Raw genomic sequence first — 26,856 nt, forward strand, 5'->3', positions numbered from 1 at the left:
AGAAAGATCCTTTGTAATATCAAACTATGGTAACTAGTCCATCATTTAAAAAAACACGTTCTATTCTATATTTTAAGGTGTATGTTTTGAATCTCTAACAAATAGCAATTTTTAAGGCCAGGAATTTTATCTAACACTTCATGGTTTTCATTCCAGAACAATGTTATTAAACAGATGTTTAATATATAGTTTTGGGTGGATGGGAGGCTTAAGAGGGAGGGGATATGGGGATATACGTATGCATATAGCTGATTCACTTAGTTGTACAGCAGAAATTAACACAACATTGTAAAGCAATTATACTCCAATAAAGATGTAAAAAAATAATTTCTTTTACATATATAGTTTTAACATGTTTTTTAGGGTCCATGATCTGAACTAGAAATTATACTGTAACAGTATATATACTCTATCAAATACAATTATATTAACAAGTGAATAGTTAATAAAATCCCTACATTCAGTGTAATAATGAAAACATCAACGCTTCTGTACATAAGCTTCTTTCTCCATCAAACTTTTTCTGTTCTCCCCACCCTCATCTCTTATAAAACTCTTTCATTACATCTTATTCCAAATGTATAGGAAGCTACATAGTGGGTTTGTCAAGAACTTCCTTGAAAGGAACCTAAAATAGAGTTTTGTTGCATTTCTATTTGTGCTTGTATGTGTTTTAATAATCCCAGCAAAGAAACTGAGCAGAGCAAGTGTCCACATACCGTTTATTGTGTCAATGAAAGAAAAAGGAATAATGTGATTGCATATGATTAAGTCACATGAGTTCCCTCATTCCCTTTTCCCTGGTTATTGAAACCTTCAGCTTCTGGTTCTTTGTAGGAACAATGTGTGGTTTATTCAGAGTACACTAAAACACAACTAGGCATTTTCCATCACTAAGTAATGTAAAATCTCACTATGCTAACTGCCTCCGTTTAAAAATTCAAACTGGCTTGTTTCTATAATGTGTACACTTCTGCTGTGTGTATATATTTTGTATTTGTTCTATATCTGCCGTATCCATCCCTTATTACCAATATCCTAAATTTATCTTCAGATCTCCAGGCTTCCATTTTGGATGACGACAGGTGTAGATATATAATATATTTATTGTATGAATTAGAGCACTTAAAGTGCTAGCTCCCAAGCCACTTGGTCAGGGAAGGTGCCAGAATGGAACACACACTGAAATGGATGCTGGGTCTGGTGGCAGCAGAGTCCGTGAAGCTGCTCTGTCATAATTCCTCTCGCTGGCTAGTTCTCATTGGTCTAATATTACTATTTTCAGAAAATTTACATACTAAAATGCAGTCCAAGGCATGTTTTTAGATGTCATCATGTTTCAGACAGATTTCGAATATATTTTTATTCTTAAAAACACACAACTTCGGGCTTCCCTGGTGGCGCAGTGGTTGAGTTCGCCTGCCGATGCAGGCGGACTCGTGTCCCAGTCCGGGAAGATCCCACATGCCGCGGAGCGGCTGGGCCCGTGAGCCATGGCCGCTGAGCCTGCGCGTCCGGAGCCTGTGCTCCGCAACGGGAGAGGCCACAACAGTGAGAGGCCCGCGTACCACAAAGAACAAACAAACAAACAAACAAAAAAGCTTATGAACAAGTCAAGAACTGTAGCCTCATTCCTCTGAAAATTGTGAGTCATTTTCGGATTCCAAAATGGAGAGAAATTTCATTAAAATTTTGAGAAGGAAAATTTGGAATTGTGATTATATCCACATTAAAATTTTTCAGGGCAGAAGAAATTAAATTTTGTAACATTCAGGAAAGATGAAAATTTAAAAAAAGAAAATAAGAAAGTGTTAGAAGGCAAGGCAATTAATATGTTTATAGCCAAAGAATTTCAGTGATTTTGGCTTGCATTCCTAATCTCAGACTGCTAGACCACACTTCCATAGCTCCTAGAATATAAAATAAATTAAAATTCATTTTGTGTCACATATATTCAGTCTAAATTATACTATTAAGCCAAATGTTTAAATCTGTTTGTTACCAAAAAAAAAAAAAAGTCCTTCAGAAAATCTTTAAATCTTTGAATCTATCACCCATTAGCTACCAAGCAGCTGGTCAAGAAATGCTAAGTCCAAAAAATTTCAATTTTAGAAGCTTTTCTCAATCAACAGCCTTGCCTCGGGTATTCAACATATCTGGAAAGTATCCCAACAATGGAACAGATGAACTATTTCTTTTTTCTCCTGCTTAGCTACAGGCAAAATCTAAAACTGTAAAAGTGATCACCACCCAATTCTTAACAGATATGATGCTGAAAATCACAACAAAACAAAACAACAATTGCATTCCTTCCAAGTTTTCAGATTTCTCATTCTCTAACGTTTGTGTAAATTCCTCCCCCCAAAAAGCTTAAACCATATTCATGAGTTAACTGGCATTGTATTAGGGCTATATAGTCTTACACATGAATTTAGCAATTCCTTTACATGAAGAAATATATACTCTCTTAAGCAGGTTTCTGTATAGTTATCTCAAATGTTCCCATTTTATTCTCTTTGGAGGTTTATCTTAATCTCTGCATCGTTATTGTTGTGTTTAGAACACTTACATTCAATGTAATTATCAACATGGTAAAATGGGTAAATCTACCATCTTATTGTTTTCCATTGGTCACTTCTTTATTTCTTATTTCCTTTTTTCCTGCCTCCTTTGGGACTGATTGAATTTTTATGATTTTATTTATATCCATTACTGGTTTATTGTTAAAATTATTTTATGTTTTAGTGGCTACTCTATTGTTTGCAATATACATCTTTTAGTTATAGTCTACTTTCAAATACTGTATCATTCACTTCTATTGAAAGAGACATAACAAGGTTACACTTCTACTCCCCACCTACTTAAAGTTCATTGTCCTAGTGATGTCACACATTCTGTTTCTGCATATGTTGAACCACAAGACATTTTTATTATTTTTGCTTTGAACAATTATCCTTTAAAGAGCTTTAAAAAGTTAGACAAACTCTCTTGTATTTTTATCTACATAACCACCATTGCTAGCACTTTTTGTTCTTTTGTGTAGATACAAATTTCATCCTGGTATCTGGCATTTTTTTACTTCTGCCATAGAACTTCCTTTAGTATTTCTTATAATGCAGGACTGTTGACCATGAAAGCTCTTTTGTTTAGCCGAGAAAAATCTTTATTTCATCTTCATTTTTGAAAGGTATTTTTCATAGTTATAGAATTCCAGATTGACAGTTTTTTATTCCAGTACATTAAAAATGTCACTCTATTATTGCCTGGCTTGCCAACTGTTTGGCAAAAAAATGGACTGTTTTTCTCGTTTTTGTTCCTATGTGAATAATGTGCTTTTTCCCCTCTGATTTCTTTTAAGATTTTTTTTTCTTTATTAGTGGTTTTCAGCAATTTGATTTTTATGTACCTCGTTGAAATTGGTTTTTTTGTTATTGTTATTTCTTTTACTTAGGTTGGTTGAACTTCTTGAATTTCTGTACTTAAAATTTTCATCAGATTTGGAACATTTTTTATCCATGATTTCTTCAAATAACATTTTTGTACCCATAACCTTCTGGATATCACCCTTTCTCTAAAATATATTTGATATTTTCCTATAGGTCATTGATGTTTCATTCATTTTTCTTCTGTGTTTCATTTTGGATAGTTTTCATTGCTAAATTTCCTGCAGTGTCTAATCAGTTAACCATTACTGGTAAGATTTTCATTTTAGATAGTGTCATTTTCACACAGATGTTCCATCTGGGTCTTTTTTATATATTCCATGTCTCTTCTCATCATGTTCAATTTTCCTCTATCTTCTTGTACTTACAGAGGTAATTATAACAACTGTTTGAGATCATCGTCTGCCAAATTGTCTATCTCTGTCATTTTGGTCTGTTTTTAATGAGTGATTTTTCTCCAGCTTCTTTGAATGCCTGTTAGTTTTTTATTGGATGCTGAACCTTCTGGGTGCAGATTTTGTTGTACTCCTTTAAATAGTACAGGGTGATGTTATGACACGTAATTACATTACTTGGAATCAGTCTGAATTTTTGAGGCTTGCTTTTAAGGCTTGTTGGTGTGGGTAAAGTACACCATCTAGCCTATAGTTAATTTAGAATTACTACTACTACTACTAAAGTAAGTAAGTAAGAAACCATAACCCTAACCCTAACCCTTTAGAAGATTCTAATTAATGGCCTGTGTATTAAGGTCTTTTCAGTTGCTGAGTAGAAACAAATTATTTCCAGCTCTTTGTGAGCACCGGCAGTTGTTAAGCTTACTACTTTTCAGTTACAACCCCCTCTGCATCTATCCTTAGCCTTGAGGAATTTCCTCTCATGCATATGCAAATGAAAACTCAGTGAAAGACCCTCTGAATATCTTACAGACTTTATCTTCAGCTCTCCCCTCTCTGATTGCTGCCCTGAAAATTCTATCCATCTTTGACTCCTTAAATTCTAATCTCTGGTCTCCTGGACACATTGAGACAACTGAGCTCTGCTTGAGTCTCTCTCCTGTGCTGTGGTCCATAAGCAGTAAGCTGTGGCATTCATAGAACTCACCTTGTTTGTCTTTCTAATATTTGAAGATAGTTGTCTCATATGTTTTATCTCATTTTCTAGTCATGTAATGCAGGGGAGTAGATCTGGTTTCTGTTGTTCTGTTATGCTCAGAAGTTTTATTGGGTGGGCCAAAATGTTCATTCGGTTTTTTCCATAAGATGGCTCTAGTAGCACTTAGTTGTCTTTATCTTCATTCGAAACAATTTTGTTAGATTGTATGTGACAGCTGTCATATCAACGTGCATTTAAAAAAAGACATCAAAATTGGTGAACTTTTGTATAGTCATTTTAATATTAAAGATGGAAGAAAAAAAGCAACATTTTCGACATATCATGCTTTATTATTTCAAGAAAGGTAAAAACACAACTGAAATGCCCGAGAAGAATTGTGCAGTGTATAGAGGAGATACTGTGACTGATCAAATGTGTCAAAAGTGGTTTGCGAAGTTTCATGCTGGAGGTTTCTCACTGGACGATGCGCCACGGTCGGGTAGACCAGTTGAAGTTGATAGTGATCAAATCGAAACAATAATTGAGAACAATCAACGTTATACCACGCGGGAGATAGCCGACATACTCAAAATATCCAAATCAAGCGTTGAAAATCATTTGCACCAGCTTGGTTAAGTGAATCATTTTAATGTTTGGGTTCCACGTAAGTTAAGCAAAAAAAAACCCTTCTTGACCATATTTCCGCATGAGATTCTCTACTGAAACGTAATGAAAACATTCCGGTTTTAAAACAAATTGTGACGGGCAATGAAAAGTGGATACTGTACAACAATGTGCAATGGAAGAGATCGTGGGGCAAGTGAAATGAACCCCCACCAACCACACCAAAGGCTGGTCTTCATCCAAAGAAGGTGATGTTGTGTATATGGTGGGATTGGAAAGGAGTCCTCTATTATGAGCTCCTTCTGGAAAACCAAACAATTAATTCCAAGTACTGCTCCCAATTAGACCAACTGAAAGCACGAAAAGCGTCCAGAATTAGTCAACAGAAAACATATAATCTTCCATCAGGATAACGCAAGACCGCATGTTTCTGTGATAACCAGGCAAAAACCTGTTACAGCTTGGCTGGGAAGTTCTGATTCATCTGCCGTATTCACCAGACATTGCGCCTTTGGTTTCCATTTATTTCGGTCTTTACAAAATTCTCTTAATGGAAAAACTTTCAATTCCCTGGAAGATTGTAAAAAGTACTTGGAAAAGTTCTTTGCTCAAAAGATAAAAAGTTTTGGCAAGATGGAATTATGAAGTTGCCTGAAAAATGGCAGAAGGTAGTGGAACAAAAGTGTGAATACATTGTTCAATAAAATTCTTGGTGAAAATGAAAAATGTGTCTTTTACCTTTACTTAAAAAACTGAAGGCACTTTTTGGCCCACCCAATAGCTTACTCATTACAATTTCAACTTATTTTATTTCTATTTTTCATGCCCTTTAAAATTTCAGTTTAATTACTATAGTTTTATTTTCAGAATTTATCATTTTTCTTTTTCAAAACTTCCTCTTTCCATAATGCATCATTTTCTTTTAAGGCTAAAATGATATTTTTGTTTAATCTAATTCTTCAAATTCTTGGGAGGCTAAGTTTGTTTATCCCTATTGCTATGCAGTCATTTTTCATGTTTTTTTTAATACCTTCATCAGTGTTTTCAAAGAGATCTTAGAAAGGCTGCATTAGAGATTATTGGCATTATGCTTTCTGAACCGAGAAATCCATTTTGGTAATTTTACCAGATAATCAATTATGTTATTCCTTTACTAAAGACAATGTAAATTCACTCATTTATCACACAGTGTACCAATTATTGTACTCATGGGATTTTCATTTATAGAGGTGACTGAGTGATAACACAGAGGTTAATGCCATTAAAAATTTTTCAATTCACATTTCTCAAGAGAAGGGGGCACACCAACAACACAGGGCCTAATGGAAATCACCAGGTTTGGGTTAAGAGGCAGAAGTGTGGGGGAAAGCCTAGGTCAGAGCCTTTATTGGAATTTCTGCAGGAAAGGCAAGGCAGGACCAGGTAAACAGCTTAGGTAGGGTTGGCTAGTTGGAATAATTCTGGTGTGCTTTGGGCTATAGGGGTGGTCTCTAGTTGCCTGACACCTGGGTTGCTTTCCCTAAATCATATCAATTATACCAAGGGTCATAAGCTCGAATGACTGCAGGGGATCAATAGAAAACATGAAAGTGTGATTAGGACGACAGGTGTCTGTGCCAAATGTTAATACTCACTTAGCTGTACTATACAGACCAAGCCCCAAACTCTCCTGGGCCATTTGCTACCAGCTCACAACATCTGCTTTCCCACCACAACCATACAAGAAAGGTTAATATCAATGAGCAATTCCTCATCTCTAAGAAGTATATAGTCCTAGAAAAATCAGTCATGAGATTTCTAGCACAGGGTCTCTGATTCAGAATAAACATGTCACACAAAGTAATGGTGTGGGAACATGTGAGGATATTCACATAATCTTTTATTCAAATGGCTTCTTTATTTAATAATATTTGATAAGAATCTTTAATTAGCCTTTTCTAACCTCTGCTTTCAGCAGGAGCAGTGAATTGAGTGAGTAGACTGTCCTTTGAGCAGATAAGCCTAAAATAAGAACAAAGCAAGAAACAAAGTGTATAATCTACTGCGTTAAGAACATTTATGACCGCAGTTAATGGAATGTAAAAACATCACTGCAATTAGGAAGCATTACCAATCTACAACATTTTTAAAGTAACATTAATTAATTCAACAAATACTGATTGAATAGCTGCTATATGCCAGATACTCTTCTAGGTGCTGGGACAGAAAAATTGAGTAAGAACTCCTTGAGAAGCTCATCAAATGAATTTACCATTCAACTATTTGTATTTTAAATAGTAACTACTAAAAATAAACTTGTATAGGGTCAAATTAGGTGAATTTCGTAAAGAAACATCAATAACTGTGTTTTGTCACTATCCTCTCACAAACCATGTGTGTGACCTTAGGCCTGTTCATAACCTCTTTTGTCCATTTTTTCATTTTAAAAAAGATAATAGTACACATCCTGACTGCTTTGTATATTTTATTTTAGACATTGAATAAGACAGTGAATGTAAAACATTTCAAAGGAAAAAAATGCTGTATAAATATAAGAGAGTATTATCAATGACTATTTCTTGATCTGTTTAGGCAAGAGAGTCATAAATAATTTTCAAATATATTTAAGACCAACAATATCAAATTAACATAATACTAATAATATTAATATTTAATAGTAATCAGCTGTGTGACCTTGAAAAAATTATTTAGTGCCTTTGTGTCTTAACTTCCTTATTTGTAAAATAAGGATAACAATATTTCCTATTTCAAAGAATTGTTTGCCACTAGTTAATGATATGACTTAGCTCCTTAACCTCTTACAGTGATTAAAAACCAGTTTTTAATACCAGATATCTGAGTTCAATCTCCTTTCAGCCACTTACTTAAACTTGGGATAAACTATTTACTTTCTCTGCTACTTTCCCCTCCTGAAAATAGAGTATTACTAGTACTGACCTCATAGAGCTACTGGAAGGATAAAAATGAGTAAATATGTATGTAGAAAAAACACAATCTTGTGGTTGGAATAGATCTGTGAGAGGTGACTTTAATTTCTCCAACAAGTATATTCCCATTAAACAAATAATTCACATAGTATTTAGAGAGAAAATTTAATTATGCAGCACTGGTAAATTCCTACTTCATACAATTTAAAGTGCTTTTTTGTAATAAAGGTATTTTATAATTTCTGTATTTAAAATATTGCAAGTTTTGTGATTCTCACATCTACAAGGCTTATAGTCAAACAATGACCTTTTTAGAAAACCTTGTTCATTTTATTTTCCTTTCTTTTCTCATTAAATTTCAGGAAATATTTGGGAAGGGTATGTAATCATAATAATCAGAGGCAGCACATTTTAAGCTGTATCACCTCTAAGGCCATTGTCTAGCCTTTCTAGGCTCTAATCTTACCTATATTTCTTTGTTCTCGGGCATACAAGGATGTAAACACTCCCTAACCTTATAATAGTTACCTTAGGATCAACACAGCATTTACATATTTTCACATACTTCTGTCTACCAGATCATTCTCCTCTTTGCATAAAGCTTCTTGTCATTGAATTATAACCTACAGCCAAGGTCTATGAAGGTTTAAAGTCTATATTTTGTGATTCCACTTATACTAAATGCTTAACATAATACCCAGCACACAGTAAATCTTGATGAATTTTGAGCTATTATTATTATCATTGCCCCAATAATACCAAGACCTGCTAGAGGATTGCAGGGGAAAGAAAAATAACAGGAAAAAAATGACCAAATTAAACCTCTCTAAAAATATCCATTTATTATTAATTGGTCAGCCTACAATTTGTTTCCTGTAATATAAAGTGTTTGGAGTAGAAGACCCTAAGTTTTTTTTTTTTTTTTTTAAACATCTTTATTGGAGCATAATTGCTTTACAATGGTATGTTAGTTTCAGCTTCACAACAAAATGAATCAGTTATATATATACATATGTTCCCATATCTCTTCCCGCTTGCGTCACCCTCCCTCCCACCCTCCCTATCCCACCCCTCCAGGCGGTCACACAGCACCGAGCTGATCTCCCTGTGCTATGCGGCTGCTTCCCACTAGCTATCTACCTTACGTTTGGTAGTGTATACATGTCCATGCCTCTTTATTGCTTTGTCACCGTTTACCCTTCCCCCTCCCCATAGCCTCAAGTCCATTCTCTAGTAAGTCTGTGTCTTTATTCCTGTTTCACCCCTAGGTTTTTCATGACATTTTTTTTTTCTTAAATTCCATATATATGTGTTAGCATACGGTATTTGTCTCTCTCTTTCTGACTTACTTCACTCTGTATGACAGACTCTAGGTCTATCCACCTCATTACAAATAGCTCCTAAGTTTTATCCCAGTGTAAACCTTCCAGGATTAAAAACCTTGACTATCGGGTGATCTTAGTCATAATTATAAATACAGTCAAATTAGGGTGAAAAAGTTAGAAAGACAAAAAAAAAAAAAAAAAATGGCCTCCAAATCTGACGTGTTGGACTTCCCTGGTGGCGCAGTGGTTAAGAATCCGCCTGCCAATGCAGGGGGACACGGGTTCGAGCCCTGGTCTGGGAAGATCCCACATGCCGCGGAGCAACTAAGCCCGTGCACCTCAACTACTGAGCCTGTGCTCTAGAGCCCGCGAGCCACAACTACTGAGCTCATGTGCCTAGAGCCCGTGCTCTGCAACAAGAGAAGCCACCACAATGAGAAGCCCGCACACCGCAACGAAGAGTAGCCCCTGCTCGCCACAACTAGAGAAAGCCCACGTGCAGCAATGAAGACCCAAAAAATAAAAAATAAAAATAAATCTGGCATGTTTTCTATTTTATTTAAATGTGGCTACAAAAATAACTGGTAAGAAGAATTTTATGACTCTGTTAGCAAATTTCTTTTGTCCTTAAGTAAATTTAATTTCCCTCCAATTCCTTTCTAATAATGAGAACTTTACATGCTTTTGCAAACAGAATATTGGCATGTTTCATTGACATTTAATGAGTTCTAATATGGGCACACTGTGCACGTCTACAATCATTTCTGCCTCTACATGATACTAATTGGGCCCCTTCCAAAACATGTTAGTCCACTTATGCTGTTTGTTGTCTTAAAGTGTTACATTTGCCAATAACCTCCTAAAATCCAGAGTTTGCTTCTCTTTACAGTCATTAAATATATTTCAACACTTTAACTTTTCAGTAAATAAGAAGGTCCTTCTTTTGTTAAAATATTTGCCAAATTTTGCTAAATGTATTAGCAATGTTAAAAAAAGAGTAAATACTGAGTATTAATGGATTCATTTACCATTTTTTATGCATAAAATGAAACAAGCAGAAATTATGCTATGACTGAGGAGACACACTTATGGGGAGGAGAGTGAGAGGACGGAGGTGAGAAAGAAATCTAAACATTCAGGAACATGTATTTGTCAATGTATTTTGGGAACACAATGTTTTTCCAGTATACTTTTGTTATAATATATTAACATATTTTCTGAAGAGGCAGCTAAATGTGAACTGAAGTCACACTGCCTGAGGTTGAATCCTGTCTTCACTATTTTTACACATACAATAAAAATGCTGATCAAAACATGTTTGTCTTTTCAGGATTTTACCCCATGTTTTTATATGTGAGCAGAAACAAAACTATAAATATCAAGATGTAAATATTGTTTAAAAACATATGACATGTATTCTTAGAAATAGAGATTGTATGTATGTACTCTAATTCTTCATTGCTGTTTGGCTAGCAGACACCAGGTAGACACAATCAGTAGTTTTCTCCCTACTGCTATTCTCAAAAATCTTAGTCATACCAACAAAGCCCATAGTTTCAGCTATTAATGCTATGACTGCTGATCCCCAAATCTATCAATCGACATTTGCCTCCATCCTTCTACATATATGGCAAGACCTACATTTTAAAAAGTGAATAAGACAATGACTGTCATGAGAATATTGAAGGCTTACTTTCCCACTGTCAGAATCATCTCTCTCTGCCTGGGGAGATACCACCATAGAAAAGTAGTCTGCTGCAAAATTATGGCAAAGATGAAATTGGTTTTCAGCACTCCCACTACAGTTGCTTCCCTATTCCTCTCTTAGATATCTCTCCTTAAGAATCTAACATAATATACTAAATATTAACAATTTTTTTCTATTATATTAGTGCCTACGTGTTTCCCATTTTGTCTATTTATTGCAATGTTTCTTAAAGAGGGAATCACAGACATTGTAAGAGAATGTTTGTCTTCTAGACACAGATGCTTAGATTTGTAATAAAATTTAGAGGACGTACAGTCGTCTTCCCTCACTATATGAGAACCTGCGACTATTAGATCCTAGAGGGTTGGCACCTACCTACCTTACTCATCCCGGCATACCCATCGTTTAGCTTTAGTGCCTGACACAAAGAAAGGATTCAAATTTTTTATTAAGCTGAATAAATGTGACCGGTGATAGGCAACCTAGTTCCCTGGTTTAATCCTATTAGACCCACATAACAAACTATTGAAATCTATTCATGGATTAATCTTCTCAACTGGACTCCTCAAGTGCAGGGATCTTGTCTTTCTCTCACCAGCTTGATAAGTCCCTTAGCTGTTGAAATTTAAAATGTAAAAGAAAAAAATACGAGAAATCTACAAGATATAACATGATTAGGTTGCTGGACAGGCATAAAATACTAATATTAAAGCCAGGTGAGGATTCCAACTTCTAGTGCATCAATCGAGCTTCTCCGCGCTCAGGTTGCCTCGGCAACTTGGGAGAGCGCCCGCCTCCAGCCCCGCCCACCGCCCCGCTCTTCGCCCGCCTCCCGGGACCCTTACTTCCGACCCAACCGGCAAGCTGGGACCTGGAGTCCTGCTGTCTCTGTCTGTGCCTGTCTGAAAATACAGAAGAAAATAAATGCAATTAGAAGAACATTCATTCCAAACGATCCGCAATTTTGTTTCAGAGATATACATGAAAAAGCAGTAGCTATCTGTAGCTTGTAGGCGCCGCCCAGCGTGAGCATCTGGGCCCGATTTTTCAGGCAGTGCCTTGGACACCAGCAACCTTGGAGGACCCCAGCTTGCCGCGGGAGACGTGGACCTGAGTAGGGCCAGACGCCGCAGAGGAAGTGAGGTTGGTGGACGGAGTTGGAGTGAGGTTCGTGTCCAGACCGGCAGCACCATGTAAGTGTTTGCTTTCCACCCGCCCCAGTCCCCCGTCCCGCTGCCCGACCTTAACTCTCCCGCTCTCTTCCACAGGTCGAAGGTTTCCTTTAAGATTACACTGACGTCGGACCCGCGGCTGCCGTACAAAGTGTGAGTAGCTCGGTCGCGGGGGGGGGGGGGTCGCTATGGGCTGGGCGATATGAGCCTTCCCCGCAGGTTCCACACCAGTGGTCCGCGTTCCTTTCCTCCCCTGAGCTTCCCACATCCCACTCGAACTGAGATATCCTGTAAGTGTCAGCTTGCCCAGGCGCGGGGCTGTGCGGATATGTGTGCTGGGAACGTTGCTGGTGATTTGCGAGCTCTCTTTGGGGGCTGACGGAGTGGGAGGACGTGTGGACGGGGCTCTGGTGATTTGCTGGCGTCCTTAAAACAGTCTCAATCTGCTCGTGATGAGAAAGGCCTTTCACCACTTTGACCAGCTGTTAGAGGAAGTAAGGGAAAGCATCCCAGTCCGGGTTCCGAAATTACTAGAACAGTCAGGCTCCTGATACTCGTTGAGTGTGACTCACTCGATAGTTGGGCTTCACGAAGTAGAGAGATTACTCCCTCTCTCATCTTTGATTTCGCCCTTTACATTGGATTGTTTTCATCAACGTGTAAGTTGGCTGTAGAAAAAAAGAATAAGAAGGCGGGAGGGAGAAAGATGAAGGAGTAGAGCAGCATCGGTGTCTATAAGAGTGCCTGGAACGTGGTACCAGTTCACTCAGTATGTGTTGACTGAATGAATTTAGCAGCACACTTCTAGTTCAGTGTGTGTATAGTTGTATGTATGTGTAATTTGCGTATGGGTATGTGTATATAAAATAGACACAACACATGTATGGGTGTGTCAGGGTCATTATGTTATGTTTCCTATTCAAAGTAATGGTATCTAGTATTTGAGTACTAGTAAAAGCAGCTCTGAGATTTGTGGGAAAACATGCTTTAACTTTTTAAGGCCACTTTTCACTTGTCAGGCAGGTAAATACATACTTCGATAGAGAAATGTTCCTTGAGTTGCTAATAGTTGAATTCTAAGAAAGATGTTTCAGTCCTGGATTTATTCGGGGGAATGTCTGGGTTTTTATTGTTTGTTTTTTTTTTTTGTTTGTTGATAGATTCCCTGTTGGTATTGCTACTTGGTTATAGAAATGTTGAAATCAAACATTCTCTTTCATATACAGGATGCGTTAAAAAACACCTTTGGCTCTTTCAGTCTAATTCCAGTGTTTCCAGTCTTACTCCCCCCCTCTTCCTCCTCACCCCACCCCCGGCTACTTACCACCACCATCACTTAATCAAAGTTTCAGCCATCCTGTTCCCAAATTGACAAGCAAGTCTTTGGATCCTCGCTGTCTGGCACATGTTCTCCTGTGTGCTTCTAATGTAGTTTCGTGACTACCACTTCCTGACAGTATCCTTTAATGATCAAAATTTCACCTCTGAGACAATTTCTGTGATGATCTAGGGAGTTCATTTCACCCTTCCCTAGTGTCCTATAGAAACTTTGTTTTTATTCTTTATAATAACACTTGTCAAGTTATGCCATGGTTCTGTTTATGTGAAATATTTATTAAAAAAACAAATATTGCCAGTAATTTACTTTAAAAGTTCATTTTAATATGCAGGATAGTTCCTATTTTTTCAAAACACCAATGTGATGTAAGCGTAAGTTTTACAAAATGATGTGACTGGCAAACACAAGAGCTTCAAATCTAGGTAAGGTTTCTGGAGTTGCAGTAACTCCCAGTCCCTCTGCAATTTTCTGCTAATTAGAACATGCACTAAAATATGTTTTTATTTTCTGTATTATTGGATTTTATTTGGACAGTCTCACCAATTTAATATGCAGATAGAAACTTATGTTAATGAATATCAACATGACATTTTATTATATGATACAAGGACATTTTCAGTCTCTAGTCCAAAAGTGAATTGAAACCGCAAACTTTAAGAAGTTCTCCTCTAGAGTTTTAGGACAGTGAGTCTCAGGTTCTAAACTATAAATAAACTACAGAAATACTTGCAAAGTACTGTTCCCAGCTTTGTAAACTTTTACATTGCCAGTTTATTAGATATTTTTTAATCAAATGGCTATCCTTTAGAATTTTGTTTTTCTCTCTTTTTATTCCATATAAAAAAGGAAAGGGAAAAAAATGACATCTATTTTCACTCTTTAGCATTATTTGGGGGGAGTGGACTAGGGCAGCTGAGAAATCTGTTAACACTTTCCTTACTGAAAGTCGCTGTAATGTGCTGTGTCAGATACAATGATTTTTATATTCAGCAGTAGATCTGTAGACTAAGTGAGGGGATGGTACATATACCTGAGGGTGTTATATAGTAGTAGTTGGTATTAAGTCGTTAGAGAACAATACAGTGGTGACAAATAGAGAAGTTTCAAAGAGAAATGTTAGCTTTCCCTACTTTGAAAGAGGATTTGATCTTTAATCATTGTAATTTATTTTACATTAGGACTCTTATTAATCTTATTTAACTTATTTCTGTGTCTTTGAGTGCTTTCTTAAGGTATAATGTCAATTAATTTTTAGTGTTTAAGTTGGAAAATTGATGCGGATTGACTGTTTATTGGTGCTCTTTAATACACTTGCCACTGTACAGGTCAGTTAACAAAATCACACATCACTCTCTGAAATGTTTGTATTGAGTGAGCCCATTTTCAAATGACATAAAGGTGGAAAATCACTGAACATCTCGCCATAGTAAACATACTCATTTTCATCAACTTGGACTACTATTTTAGACTTGATGATTGAAAGTTCACAGAAAGCTTCGTGAAAAGACTTATGATCTGATGATGCTTCCCAGGTAGCCTCTTCTTCTAATGAAAATGATCACATTCTTGCATGGGATGAACTGGAGGCGGCAAAGTGTACTGAAGACTGAGGAGAGATTCAACTTTTTGAAACCCATCTCTAGAAACAAGAAGCAACCTACACGCTAGACCTGTTTGTATCAAAGTATGAAGCATGTACAAATCCACACCTATGTAGGTTATTCATTTTTCGAGGGCACCATCTCAGCAATAAGGCTAATAATTGCTTTCTTTCTTGGTAGAGTTAATGAACATAGTGTGCAATCATAATACGTCAACGTCAGACTCAAAAGACAGCTTTGTCAGTAGCCGAAATAAGTAACAGAGGACCTAAAAAAAACTCAGCCTTTTAAAAGATTCTTTTTAATTCTTGCAGACTCAGTGTTCCTGAAAGTACACCTTTTACAGCAGTCTTAAAGTTTGCAGCAGAAGAAGTAAGTACAGAAATTGGAACAACCTGTAGAGAGTGCAGTTTAGTCATGTGTCTCAAAAATCTGCATGCATCTTGACCCACCACTGCCACATGGGTTCATTACTAGGTTTACGCTGTCAAAAAGTTAAGCCTCACTTATAGATAAAAGTAGAGTGAAAGTTGAGACTCACCGATAAAAGAATGACTTAAATGGACACATCTATTTAATGTAATCATGGAAAATTATAAGGAGAATTTTTATTGAAATTGAAAAGATAGTGATGATATGTCAATTTTTTAAAAAAACATTATATCACTGTAATCTGTACGCCTGTGTTTTACTAGCTTTGATTCTAGAAGTACAATTTTATTATATATTTATCTTAGTTTTCAGATTTTCTCTATAAAGCATGTGGACTGTCAGTAAAATTTATTGTTTTTAAAAGTGTTTTTAAAGATATGTTTGGGTTTCTGTTTTTAAGAAATAAAATTTTTTCATCAGAATTTTTTATCAGAGGCATCTGTAAAGTAACTCGTTGGACTTAACAATTAGAAGAGAAACTTGGTCTGGTGGAAGTAACCTGAAAATGTGATTTAGGAGACTTAGCATTCCTCTTTTAACTGTGTCATTAATTATCTGTTTGACGTGGGGCCAGCCCACGAATTTCTTCCTTAAATTTCTTAATGTGTAAAATGGGAATAGTTAATGCCTACCGTTCCTACCTGATTAAGTGATTTTGTGTAAAAATATAATAGCAGTTACTAAAATTTTGTGGAGTTAAAGGTGCAGTGCAGGTACAGAGTAACCCAACTCAGAATATTTCGTTCGAAATCTTACAAGTTTACAGTCACAGAAAAAAATTCAGTAATTAAATAAATAAGAAACCGGCTTAATCCATAGTCCGGCCCTGTACTTAAGGAATTAATGGAAAATCAGCCAGCCCATTAGTGCTTCCGGCTCCTTATAAACTATTGTCAGGGACCACTGCCATCGTTCATCACTCATTCAGAGTTAAACTGAAAAGTGGTATTACTTGCTTTATTGTCAATTTTGATCTATCCTTCATGCAGAAAGAATAACTAAAAAGAGGTGGGGAACAAATCTGAACACAGCATCATTACTTTTTGCTACACAGATCACTTGGTTGAAATGCTCCTGGCTTGTGGCCTGGCAGGTTCCACAGATTCCAATTTGAGAAGTAGATCTCTTCAAGCTATAATTAATATTTATTATTAAATTTTGTACTTATTTTATAGTGTGTCCTTTTACAAGGCAAAGGCATTGTTGTGATCTGGGTCTTCTAGTAAAGCTTGTGAAAATCCTAACATGTGTGCAGCAGAAAATGAACTTCACGCAACCACATGTATTGATTAAGGTTTTAGTGTACCTTTTAATTATAATGAATCACGAGTGTTACACACTTAGAAAGGATATAGCTTTAAGGCAGCAGTGAGAAGGCCTTTCACAAGATGACATTGTAGACTCTTTCAGTAAGAACAAGATTTGACTTAAGAAACCAGAAGTCTGTGGATATAAATCCCTAGTAAAATTCTCTTAATAAAAAATAAAATAAAATCCCCCAGCATATGACTGGGAATTAATTTAAGGAATGAGTTGTCAGACCTGAAAGAGCCTCTTAACATCCTAAATTATAAGACATGTGGGATATGAGATAGGAATGAATGACAGCTGAGGAACATAAAGTGCACTTTGCATCTGGGAAAAAACTTGTCAGTACTGTAGACAGAAGTGGTAGTTGCTGTATGTACATCACTGGTAACGCTTCCCCAGATGTCAGTTTAACCATTGTTGCTACGTGCTGGAAAAGGAAGAAATTATGTCTGCAGTTGCTTTTGATTTTTAATGTCACAAAATATGTTACCACTAAGAAAACGCATAGCTTATCTTAAAATGGACATAACTAAGAATAACAAATAGAAACTTTGTCATATTCAAGCTTTAGACATCTGAAATTGCCTATAATTAATTTAGGTGTTTGATAAAATTTTAATAAGTATTACAGCCTCTATAAAAACTTTTGAAGTATTTTTAAATTTATTAAAGTACATTTTGAAGTTACTTTAAATTAGGTTTATTTAAAATTTTTAAAACTTTAAGAGGACACTTACACTTAAGAATGTGCGATATGAACAGTAAAATTATTTGTTTTTTAGGTACATAAGCCCGTAACAAGTAATTGTTCTTATGCATAGTTAAGTTCTTATTTTAAAACTTGGTTGTTCAATTCATAAATTAAAATAAGCTTTTAGTTGTTTTTCTCAACTATGATACGTGACCACTATAAATACCAAGAGCAGCATTTCCCAGAGAGAGTGTTTTCCTCAGACCACCAGAACCACCAAAAAAAAAAATTAAAAACTGGGATCAGTGGCCCAAAAGTATGGGAAACACATTATTGACTATTTTTTTGCCTGGAGTTAAATAAACTATATTAGCCTCATATTAAAGGATTTTGAAAAGACTAGTAGTTTAACTTAATGTTTTCCAAACTTATTTAATTACAAAACTCAACTAATATTTATAAAGTTAGTCCATGACATAGAAGTGCTTAATTAATATTTGTTGGAAGAATGAACTATGAGGACATGAACACACTTTGACAAATACTGGTCTCTGGAGCATTAAGAGGAGAATTTAGCTTTTAGCTACTGATAAGCTCCATACCACATTTCATTGATTCAGAAAGCTCTTCTTTTTACATCTCAGTGGAGTCTTCCTGTCATGCTTGGCCATGTGGCAGTCACATAATTGTCTAGCTGACATCACCTGCACCTACTTGTACTTAGAGGTATTTCCTCGTGGCATAATTGGACTGTTGCAATCCCATGAGGTTTAAGTCAGCAATTCATTTAAGGAGAACTTGAGGAAGGAATATGAGCCTTGGTTGGCCTCCCATTAAACACAAGAGAGCATTTGTTTGAACTTACTATTTCCACAAAGAAATTTGAGGAATATTCTAAGCAGTTGCTTTGCTTTTATTTTTGCTTATGCCTGAGCATTATATATGACAAAAGTAAATCATGTCTAAGTCTGAAAGAGTAAACATTGGGTCATAGATTCATTGACAGTGTTTTTCTTTTTTTGTAGTGCATAAGAAAGATGCATTTTACAATGTATGGTGTCCTAGATACAATGAAATGCAGTATTTAGAGAACAGTGTTGCCCTTTAAAGATAAAGCAAGTTATAGTACTCTTTGATGATGTTACTTATCCTAAAAGATAAACCACATTTTAAAATTATAGAGTTGATTATATGTACCCCATCCTTGCTAACCATCTTTCATAGTTAATATTATATATATATATGTATTTTTTTATCTTTTACTCCCTTTTAGTTTAAAGTTCCTGCAGCAACAAGTGCAATTATTACCAATGGTAAGAATTCATTTTAAAACTATGTATTAACTTTGAGTTACAGAAATTGTTTAAAAGAAACCAAATTAGTTCAAATTGACTTAAATATAAAAGGCTAAAACTTATATCAAGATAAATGATATACTTGATTGTAAACACTAAGTCAAGGTTATTGTTCATAATTGTCTCTTTTCATTTTTTTGTGCTTTTGTTATATAGTACAGCACTTGATAATATTTTGTGTCCTTATAACTTCATGACAAATTATTATTAAAAATAACTTGTCATTTTATTTAAAAAGGGGTTTTGGGGTTTTTTTTTAAATAAGTTATATTGGTAAATGCTTTTAGAATATAGGAAGCTAAGCAGGAATGTACCTTTGCTATACGTTGTTATTGTTTTCCTGATAGAAAACAATTTCTTATAGACTGCAATAATGAGGATTTTATCCAGTTAGATATATAAATTAAATTCTGAATGTCTTAGGATACTACTAATAATTAAGTTTAATGGAAATAGCCCTATGAGAAAATACTGAAACAAGATGAGGAATAAAGATTGCAGGGAATGCTTATTATCTTTCAAGAATACAAAGTAATATTCACAGGTACTGGTGAGTGGTTCGGGATTAGTTAAGATAGACTAAAAAAGAAGGTAGGTTTTTTTGTAATGTTTTATTTATTTTATTTATTTATTTTTGGCTGCGTTGGGTCTTCGCTGCTGCGCGCGGGCTTTCTCTAGTTGCAGTGAGCGGGGGCTGCTCTTCATTGTGGTGCGCGGGCTTCTCATTGTGGTGGCTTTTCTTGTTGCGGAGCACGGGCTCTAGGCGCATGGGCTTCAGCAGTTGTGGCTCGCAGGCTCAGTAGTTGTGTCGCATGGGCTTAGTTGCTCCAGGGATCTTCCTGGACCAGGGCTCGAACCTGTGTCCCCTGCATTGGCAGGCAGATTCTTAACCACTGCACCACCAGGGAAGCCCAAGAAGGTGGCTTTAATGTGCAATAATTAGTATGATTTAGTTTAGATATGACGGAATTTCTTATTCTGAAACATTCTGCATGCTGTCACATTGAAATGTGTCTGTATTTAGATGAGAGCTATCTTTTCTGGAAAGTTCTAAATTCACAGATGAGTAGCTATTGGGAAAGTGCTTTGTAAACTTTTATCAAGTGTCAGTGGAATTTACATCACTACGTGGGCTCTTCAGCCTTAGGATTTGATGCCTCAGAGCAATATTAAATGATTAATGACATACCTAAGGTGTTTTGGCTTTATTTTTCACTGGATGTGGCAAAATAGTATAAAAAACTATCTTCTTTGTAAAACTTACCAGGATCATTGTGTTGACAGATGTTCTTGTCTAATCCAGCAATATGTGTGAATACATAATAGTGAGAGATTTCAACAGATAACTCACCTGACAGATTGTCATTCGTGTTCTCAGTATAACTGTTTGGCTTATGCCTGTGTACACAGCAGCACTTTTTTGGCACAGTTCTTCTTGTTACTATTAAAGCCTTTTAGCTTTAGAAATAACTTAGATGATTTTACGACTTATTTTCTAGATGGAATAGGAATAAATCCTGCACAGACTGCTGGTGAGTATCTATCTGAAATCCATGGAGGTGTGGTGAGGCTATATTTATCAATTGATACTGAATATTTAATTCATTCTAATTAGACTTGATAGGATTTAACCAAGGTAATAGTTGATTTTTAGGGATTGTATAGCAGTCTTTACCTATGTGTGTAAGTACTTTGTTTCTTTCCATGTATCAGTTATGTATGCTTTTGGCTACAAGAAAGAGAAAACCTGACCAATAAGCTTTAAAGGTATTTAATACATGTAACAAAAAGTCTGAAGATTGTGCTCTTGTGGGAATAATGATTTTGAGCTACGTCATAAGGTAGTTGTGAGGTAGTACATGTAAAGTGCTTAAAAGTTTGCATTATTTATAGTAAGCATTCAATAAGTGCTGGCTATTATTATTTTAAAGAAGTACAGTCATTTAAATTTCATGGGGCCTAGTCTACACTCAGAGTTTCAAGCTGCTACCATTATACAGTGCTAAATATTGATGTCCTAACAAGCAGGAAGGGTAAAAGTAAACTTTTTAACAGTTGTATATTTGTGTTAGATGTACCTTCCTTAGCTTATAGTCTAATTATATTTTGAAATTAAGCATGATTTAATATAATACAACCTCAGTCTTGAGAAATAGTTATTTTTAAACTATTAATATTCTAAAGTACTTCTACAAAATTATATTGTCCTCCTAGGTCCTGGGCTTGAAATTTAGCCATACAGCAAATGAAGAGGAATTTTAAATAATTTCTTTTTACATAAATCAGTTGTTTTAAGTGTATAATTTTATTAAATTAAAAAGTCTGTTTTTTGAGAATCATGAGGCATTTTGTTGTATAGATGCCTTTAAACTTAGGTTTAAAGGTTTTGCTTTTCCTACTCTAGAAATGCTTGGTAGTTACATTAATTTGAGTTATTGCTTACTCTGACATGTTGCCTGTTGGATTACCCTATAAAATTGAATTGTGGGCATCACGAGGTGTGAAGAAAATCTCAGCAGGCCACGCAGACCCAAAGTAGGTCAGGGTTTCTAAACTTCTGTCGCTTGGGGTAGATTTAGATTTATTATTTTTCCTGCCCCTCAGTATTTTATTGTATATTAAAGTGAGTATTGATGGTTAAATTACCTTATGTTTTATTTGATGATTGGTTTTGGTAGTAGTTCTTTGGGTAGTGTTCTTATTTAAAATTTTCAAACATTAGTTGCGTTGTGAAGATGTGAGAGGGGTAGGCACAAGACTTAAGCCTGGACGCGGGTTCTAATGATCTTTGAGCTTTGTACCTACTTGACACTCCTTTGTTTCTTTTACATAATAATTGTTGAAATGTTAAGATAGTGTGTCATTTTTTAAATACCTAACTTTTTGTTTTGTTTGTTTGTATAGGAAATGTTTTTCTAAAGCACGGTTCAGAACTGCGAATAATTCCTAGAGATCGTGTTGGAAGTTGTTAATATCTGCTGCTTGGAACATAAAATCCCCTTCCAGAATAAATATTGTTATTGTTATTGTTGTAAAATTGGAATCAGGCATTTGAAATCCTATGAAGACACCAATAGTTGATGAAGTAATGAAAGGTGACTGTCCCTTCTTGTTATTCACACTCTTCACGTGAAGAGGGGACACTTCTCTGTTGAGGGTGTCATCACCACAGAAGATCACGTTACTACCTCACAGCACACACAGGTAGTTCATTGGGGGTAAATGGATTATCCAACTGTGTCTTATAACTGGAGGATGCTTCTGATCATTCTTTCTGAGAACATTTGGAAAATTAATATTTACTGAATCTTCCTATTTGTCTTTGAGTTAATAATGTAAAAAGATTATCAATCCATACGTGGCAATTTGCTTGATAGCATCTGACCTGGAGACACAAAAATAGTTGAATTCTTCATTAATATCGTTTATGATAAAGGATCACATCAGTGAATAACTATCTTTTTATCATTTAGCTTGCTTTGAAGTTTTCAGACTTCTTGAGTTCTTATAAACTTTAATTTAAAAATCAAAGAGCCAAAACTTGAATTTTCGATCTAGCCCCTTACGTGTGACATTGGTATCCCACGCCAAAGGGTTTAATTGAGACTGAAGTAGAAGCATCAGTTGCTGAATTATGCGTTCCTTTATTGATCTCTTTTTTAAAAAAACCTTCAAAACAGGAATCCTCAAGAAACCATCTTTTTGAGGATAATATATCTAAATAGTGTTCAGGGAGAAAGCATTGTCGTAAACAGGATCTGACGTTCACAACAGAGCTCAAGGAAATGCTAATTGAAATGCTCACTAATTCTACTTACAGAAGACCCAACATTTAAGGAAGTGTTAAGCTTAGTTACTGGAGTGAATAAGAAGCTAGGAAAGGAAGATGGGGAAGCCCAGATGACCAGGCTTCTAGTCAGAAGGAAAGAAACAAAAATGAAGGGGAGCAGAAAGCTGTAACGAGTGTCACGGAAAAGGCCAAACTGTATGGACAAAACCGCAGAGGCTGTGTTGGGAAGAACTGAAAGGAAAATAAAATACTTGACATTGTTATAAGGAGCAGAAGGCAATCACAGAAAGCAAAGCATAGGTCTTGTCAACATACAGATTTCAAAATTCCCCATAGAGAATCTAAGGAATGATATGCATAAGGGAAGATTTAGTTTGCCTTTAGAGAGGACATCAATATCTATGCACATCTTGAAAGGTGAAACGAAGGCTCGTAGTGATTGAGAACCAGTGCTTGACTTGCTGTATTCTAGATGGTAAGCTCTGGAGGCAGGCCTGGTGTCTGTCTTGCTCTTTCTAGGCCTGGAAATGTAGGCCTTCAATGAATATGTGTAGAATTATTCATGAATAAAGTATTTCTAAGACCAATTTTTATCCAAGTATGCATAGGCTCTAGGTTCATTGGGAAAAAAACAATGCAACAGAATCAGTATCCAAAGAGTAATATTGGTTAAGTTTAAGGAAGTAACTAGATATTGTTCATATATTTGACAAATGAACAGCACGATTCTGAATTGTAAAGGGAAAAAAAATTGTGCTGAGGTAGTATGTTGCTAATGTTTGGGGAATTTTTTATAAACAAAGTCTGACGCTTAAAGACTCCTGGTCTTTAACAACATTAAGCCTCAGTTAACCAGAAATTTATGAATACCCAGTTTTCTGCATTTTTTGTTTTATTTAGATTTCCCCCATTCTGTTTCTAGCACAAAATTCTGCCTAATTTGTTACATTAATAAGTTTTATGATGTCTTCTACCATAATTTGTTTAATATTTTTGTTCTTTGGTTGGAAAATTGTATTGCAGTAAGGTCTTAAAAATATTTTCTTAAAGAACTAGGCGTTTTGTTATTAAATAAATGTGATCTGTAACTTCTTTGTGTAGAATGTTTTGAAGTGTTGTATTTAGTTTAAATGCTTTATTGGTACTCTTGTGAAAATACATTTTCTTATACCATAAACCATATTGTCTACTCTTATTATTAGTGTTTAATTAGCACACCTTTTGAGCCAGTATATAACAAATGTAGCCAAAAAAAAAAACAAAGGGCAAAAATGATTAATGGCTATAGGTCTTAGAAATGAATATATATTTCCAAATGCCAGTCCATTTGGAAAAAAATTCAAGTTACAGTGTCTATAGTAAGTGTGTAGGTTGGTGGGTCCTAAATAAACCTGGGGTGATTATCAGAATCACCTCGGAAATTATAAATACAGATTTCTGGAAGCCACCCCTAAAGTTCTTACTCATTAATCTGGAATGATGTATAAGAATTTCTGTTTATAAAAGCAGTCCTGATGATTTCTGTTTTGCAGCTCAGTTTGAGAATTAATGATAACTTTTCACTTTGTAGAGGAACAAAATGCAGTGTAAGGGGTCAGAGTAACTAGAATATGTTCTAGAATCTTGGGAAGTGTACATCCCACTGCTTGTTCCTCCAGTAGCTAAGTGCAGAGATGCTATAACAGTCTCTCTCACTCACCGGTAGTAAAGCCTCCTTTTAAAGTGTTCCACGTCCAATAGTTTTTTGGATATTTTATTTCTTAAGATTAGTTATTTGAAAGAAAAGCCAGTGGGAAGAAAACTCAGTCCAATTTAAGCTCCCCAGTCCCCAAATTAAGACATTAAAAATACCCACCATGTCTTTACCCAAAGACCTAGAAATATTTGTAACTTGAAAGCATTTATGTACTCTAATGGAGCACTTATAAATTAACTGACCAAATACTAGTGTTCCCAAGGCTATTTATAAACTGCGTATTACATATGTAAGTCATATATATGTGTATGTATACATATATCTATTTTATGTATTTACCTATGGAATTAGTATATATATATATATACACATATAATTTACATATGTAACTCATCTAAAAGAAATGTATTGCACAAATATGTATTGAATATGAATACACAGTTTCAATATGTATTGAACATCAAATATTTTGATATTTACTTTCACGTCTCATTCTTCACAACAATGCCAAATTATTCCCATTTTACTGAAGAAGAAAGAGGCTTAAAGAGGTTGAGATTTAAAATTTGACTCCTTGTTTGACTTTGGAACTCTCCATACCATACTGGGAGAATTTTTCAGTATCTTTTTCACAATATACTAGATCTATATTGAATTATAAATGTAAAAATATAAGAGAAACGCGTCAGGCCTAAATTCTCATTTCAGAGTACCAAGTATGTGTGTAATCATGAATGGCATTACTTACTAATGGTGTAAATATGGTATGATTGTAGGACATTAAGTAAAAACCAATCAAATAAAGGTGATTATGAGTCTGGTGTGACTCCACAGGGTGGCTTGGTGGGAGTGGGACTATGGCTCCGCGTTCATCAGACAGTTTATGTTTTTGAACCTTGTGTGTCTTGCAGACGCAGCTACAAGATTAGCTCCCCAGTAACCTGCTCTTCCCACCAGACTCGCCTATAAGCGCCTCCAATACAGAAATTCTGGAAGTACCCTCTCATAGTGCCGGGGATGGGTAAATCACTATTTAAACCAGGCTGTTTAATTAAACCATTAATTGAAATAAACATTCTCAAAGAGCTCAATCTGTCCAAACTGTTAGCCACATCTAACTACCTAAGCCAGGCATTTGAAACTCATTAGATTCTCGCCTTTATCTTGCCTTAGCAAACCAATCATAAAATTCGATTGATTCTGTTTACAGAATATAATCTCATAGCCATCTCCATGATCTAAAGCCCTCAGTTTCTCGTATATGCTATTATAAAAGCCTCTAGTCTCCATTTCCTTTTCCACACTTTCGTTGTAATGAGCTTTGTGACATGGAAATATGATCATGTAGTTCCACTAATCAAAATCCCACTGAACAAAAATACTTCTCATGACATCTGTGGCCCTTGAACTGGTCTTTGAACTGTTCAGAGTCATCTGTTATTGCTACTCTCTTTCGTACAGTTTCCTTCTCCAATTCACACTGCAGCTACACTGAACTACAAATAATATTCAGTATCTGATGTACCATATTATGCCTCCATGCCTTTGCTTTCTCCATTTGCCTGCAAAGCCTCAGACTCATTCTTCAAGTTTAGAAGCCATGGAGCCTTTGCTCACTCCTCCCAAGTAGAGTTAGGTGTTTAGCTCTCTAAGCACCCATTGCATTTTGTACATTCCTCCATTACAACAATTATTAAATACAGAATTATATTTGTCTCTGATTTAAACTATAAATTTTATAAAAGTATAAGGTCATGACTGAAACTGGATTTCCAAAATTGCCTTGCACATAGCAGGTACCCAGTAAGGACTTTATAATCAAAAGACTATTTAGGGCTTCCCTGGTGGCACAGTGGTTGGAAGACCGCCTGCCGATGCGGGGGACACGGGTTCGTGCCCCGGTCCGGGAAGATCCCACATGCCGCAGAGCGGCTGGGCCCGTGAGCCATGGCCACTGAGCCTGTGCGTCCGGAGCCTGTGCTCCGCAACGGGAGAGGCCACAACAGTGAGAGGCCTGTGTACCGCCAAAAAAAAAGACTATGTAAAAGAATGAAAACTTTGAAAATTTCAAGTGTCTCCTACCTGATAACTTCTTTAGTCAGAATATTTAATTAACCAATATACCCATATTTCCTCACCACTTCTTGTAGCAGGGATTTACCCTGTCTCAGAAACGAATTAATCATTCTTTTAAAAGTGTGAAGCATCCTCCCACTTTTTAACAAATATATATTAATCATCAGCTGTATTATGGATATTGGTAAATACTGGAGATGAAATGTGATTAAGATTCATTCCTTTTTCTTGGGCTCTCAAAAATTTATACATTTCAAAACCAGCAAGATCT

The 26,856-nt window shown here is 35.7% G+C and overlaps 1 protein-coding gene across 2 annotated transcripts in view; it reads left to right on the forward strand.

Annotated features, from left to right (window-relative positions):
- The window catches only part of UFM1 (ubiquitin fold modifier 1), a 163,824-nt gene that overhangs the window by 10,188 nt on the left and 126,780 nt on the right, over positions 1–26,856 (forward strand). Inside the window, exons 1-6 of one of the 2 annotated variants that reach the window (XM_060287710.2) lie at positions 12,212–12,315; positions 12,391–12,447; positions 15,549–15,606; positions 18,942–18,981; positions 20,523–20,555; positions 21,928–25,244. In XM_060287710.2, coding sequence (XP_060143693.1) covers positions 12,314–12,315; positions 12,391–12,447; positions 15,549–15,606; positions 18,942–18,981; positions 20,523–20,555; positions 21,928–21,995 — 258 coding nt within the window. In that variant the 5' untranslated portion in view covers positions 12,212–12,313 and the 3' untranslated portion in view covers positions 21,996–25,244. Of the gene's footprint in view, positions 1–12,173; positions 12,316–12,390; positions 12,448–15,548; positions 15,607–18,941; positions 18,982–20,522; positions 20,556–21,927; positions 25,245–26,856 lie in introns of those variants that run through there. The other variant, XM_060287709.1, reaches the window with a different exon arrangement.

Source organism: Globicephala melas, chromosome 18 (genome assembly GCF_963455315.2).
Source record: "Globicephala melas chromosome 18, mGloMel1.2, whole genome shotgun sequence".
Lineage (NCBI taxonomy): Eukaryota > Metazoa > Chordata > Mammalia > Artiodactyla > Delphinidae > Globicephala > Globicephala melas.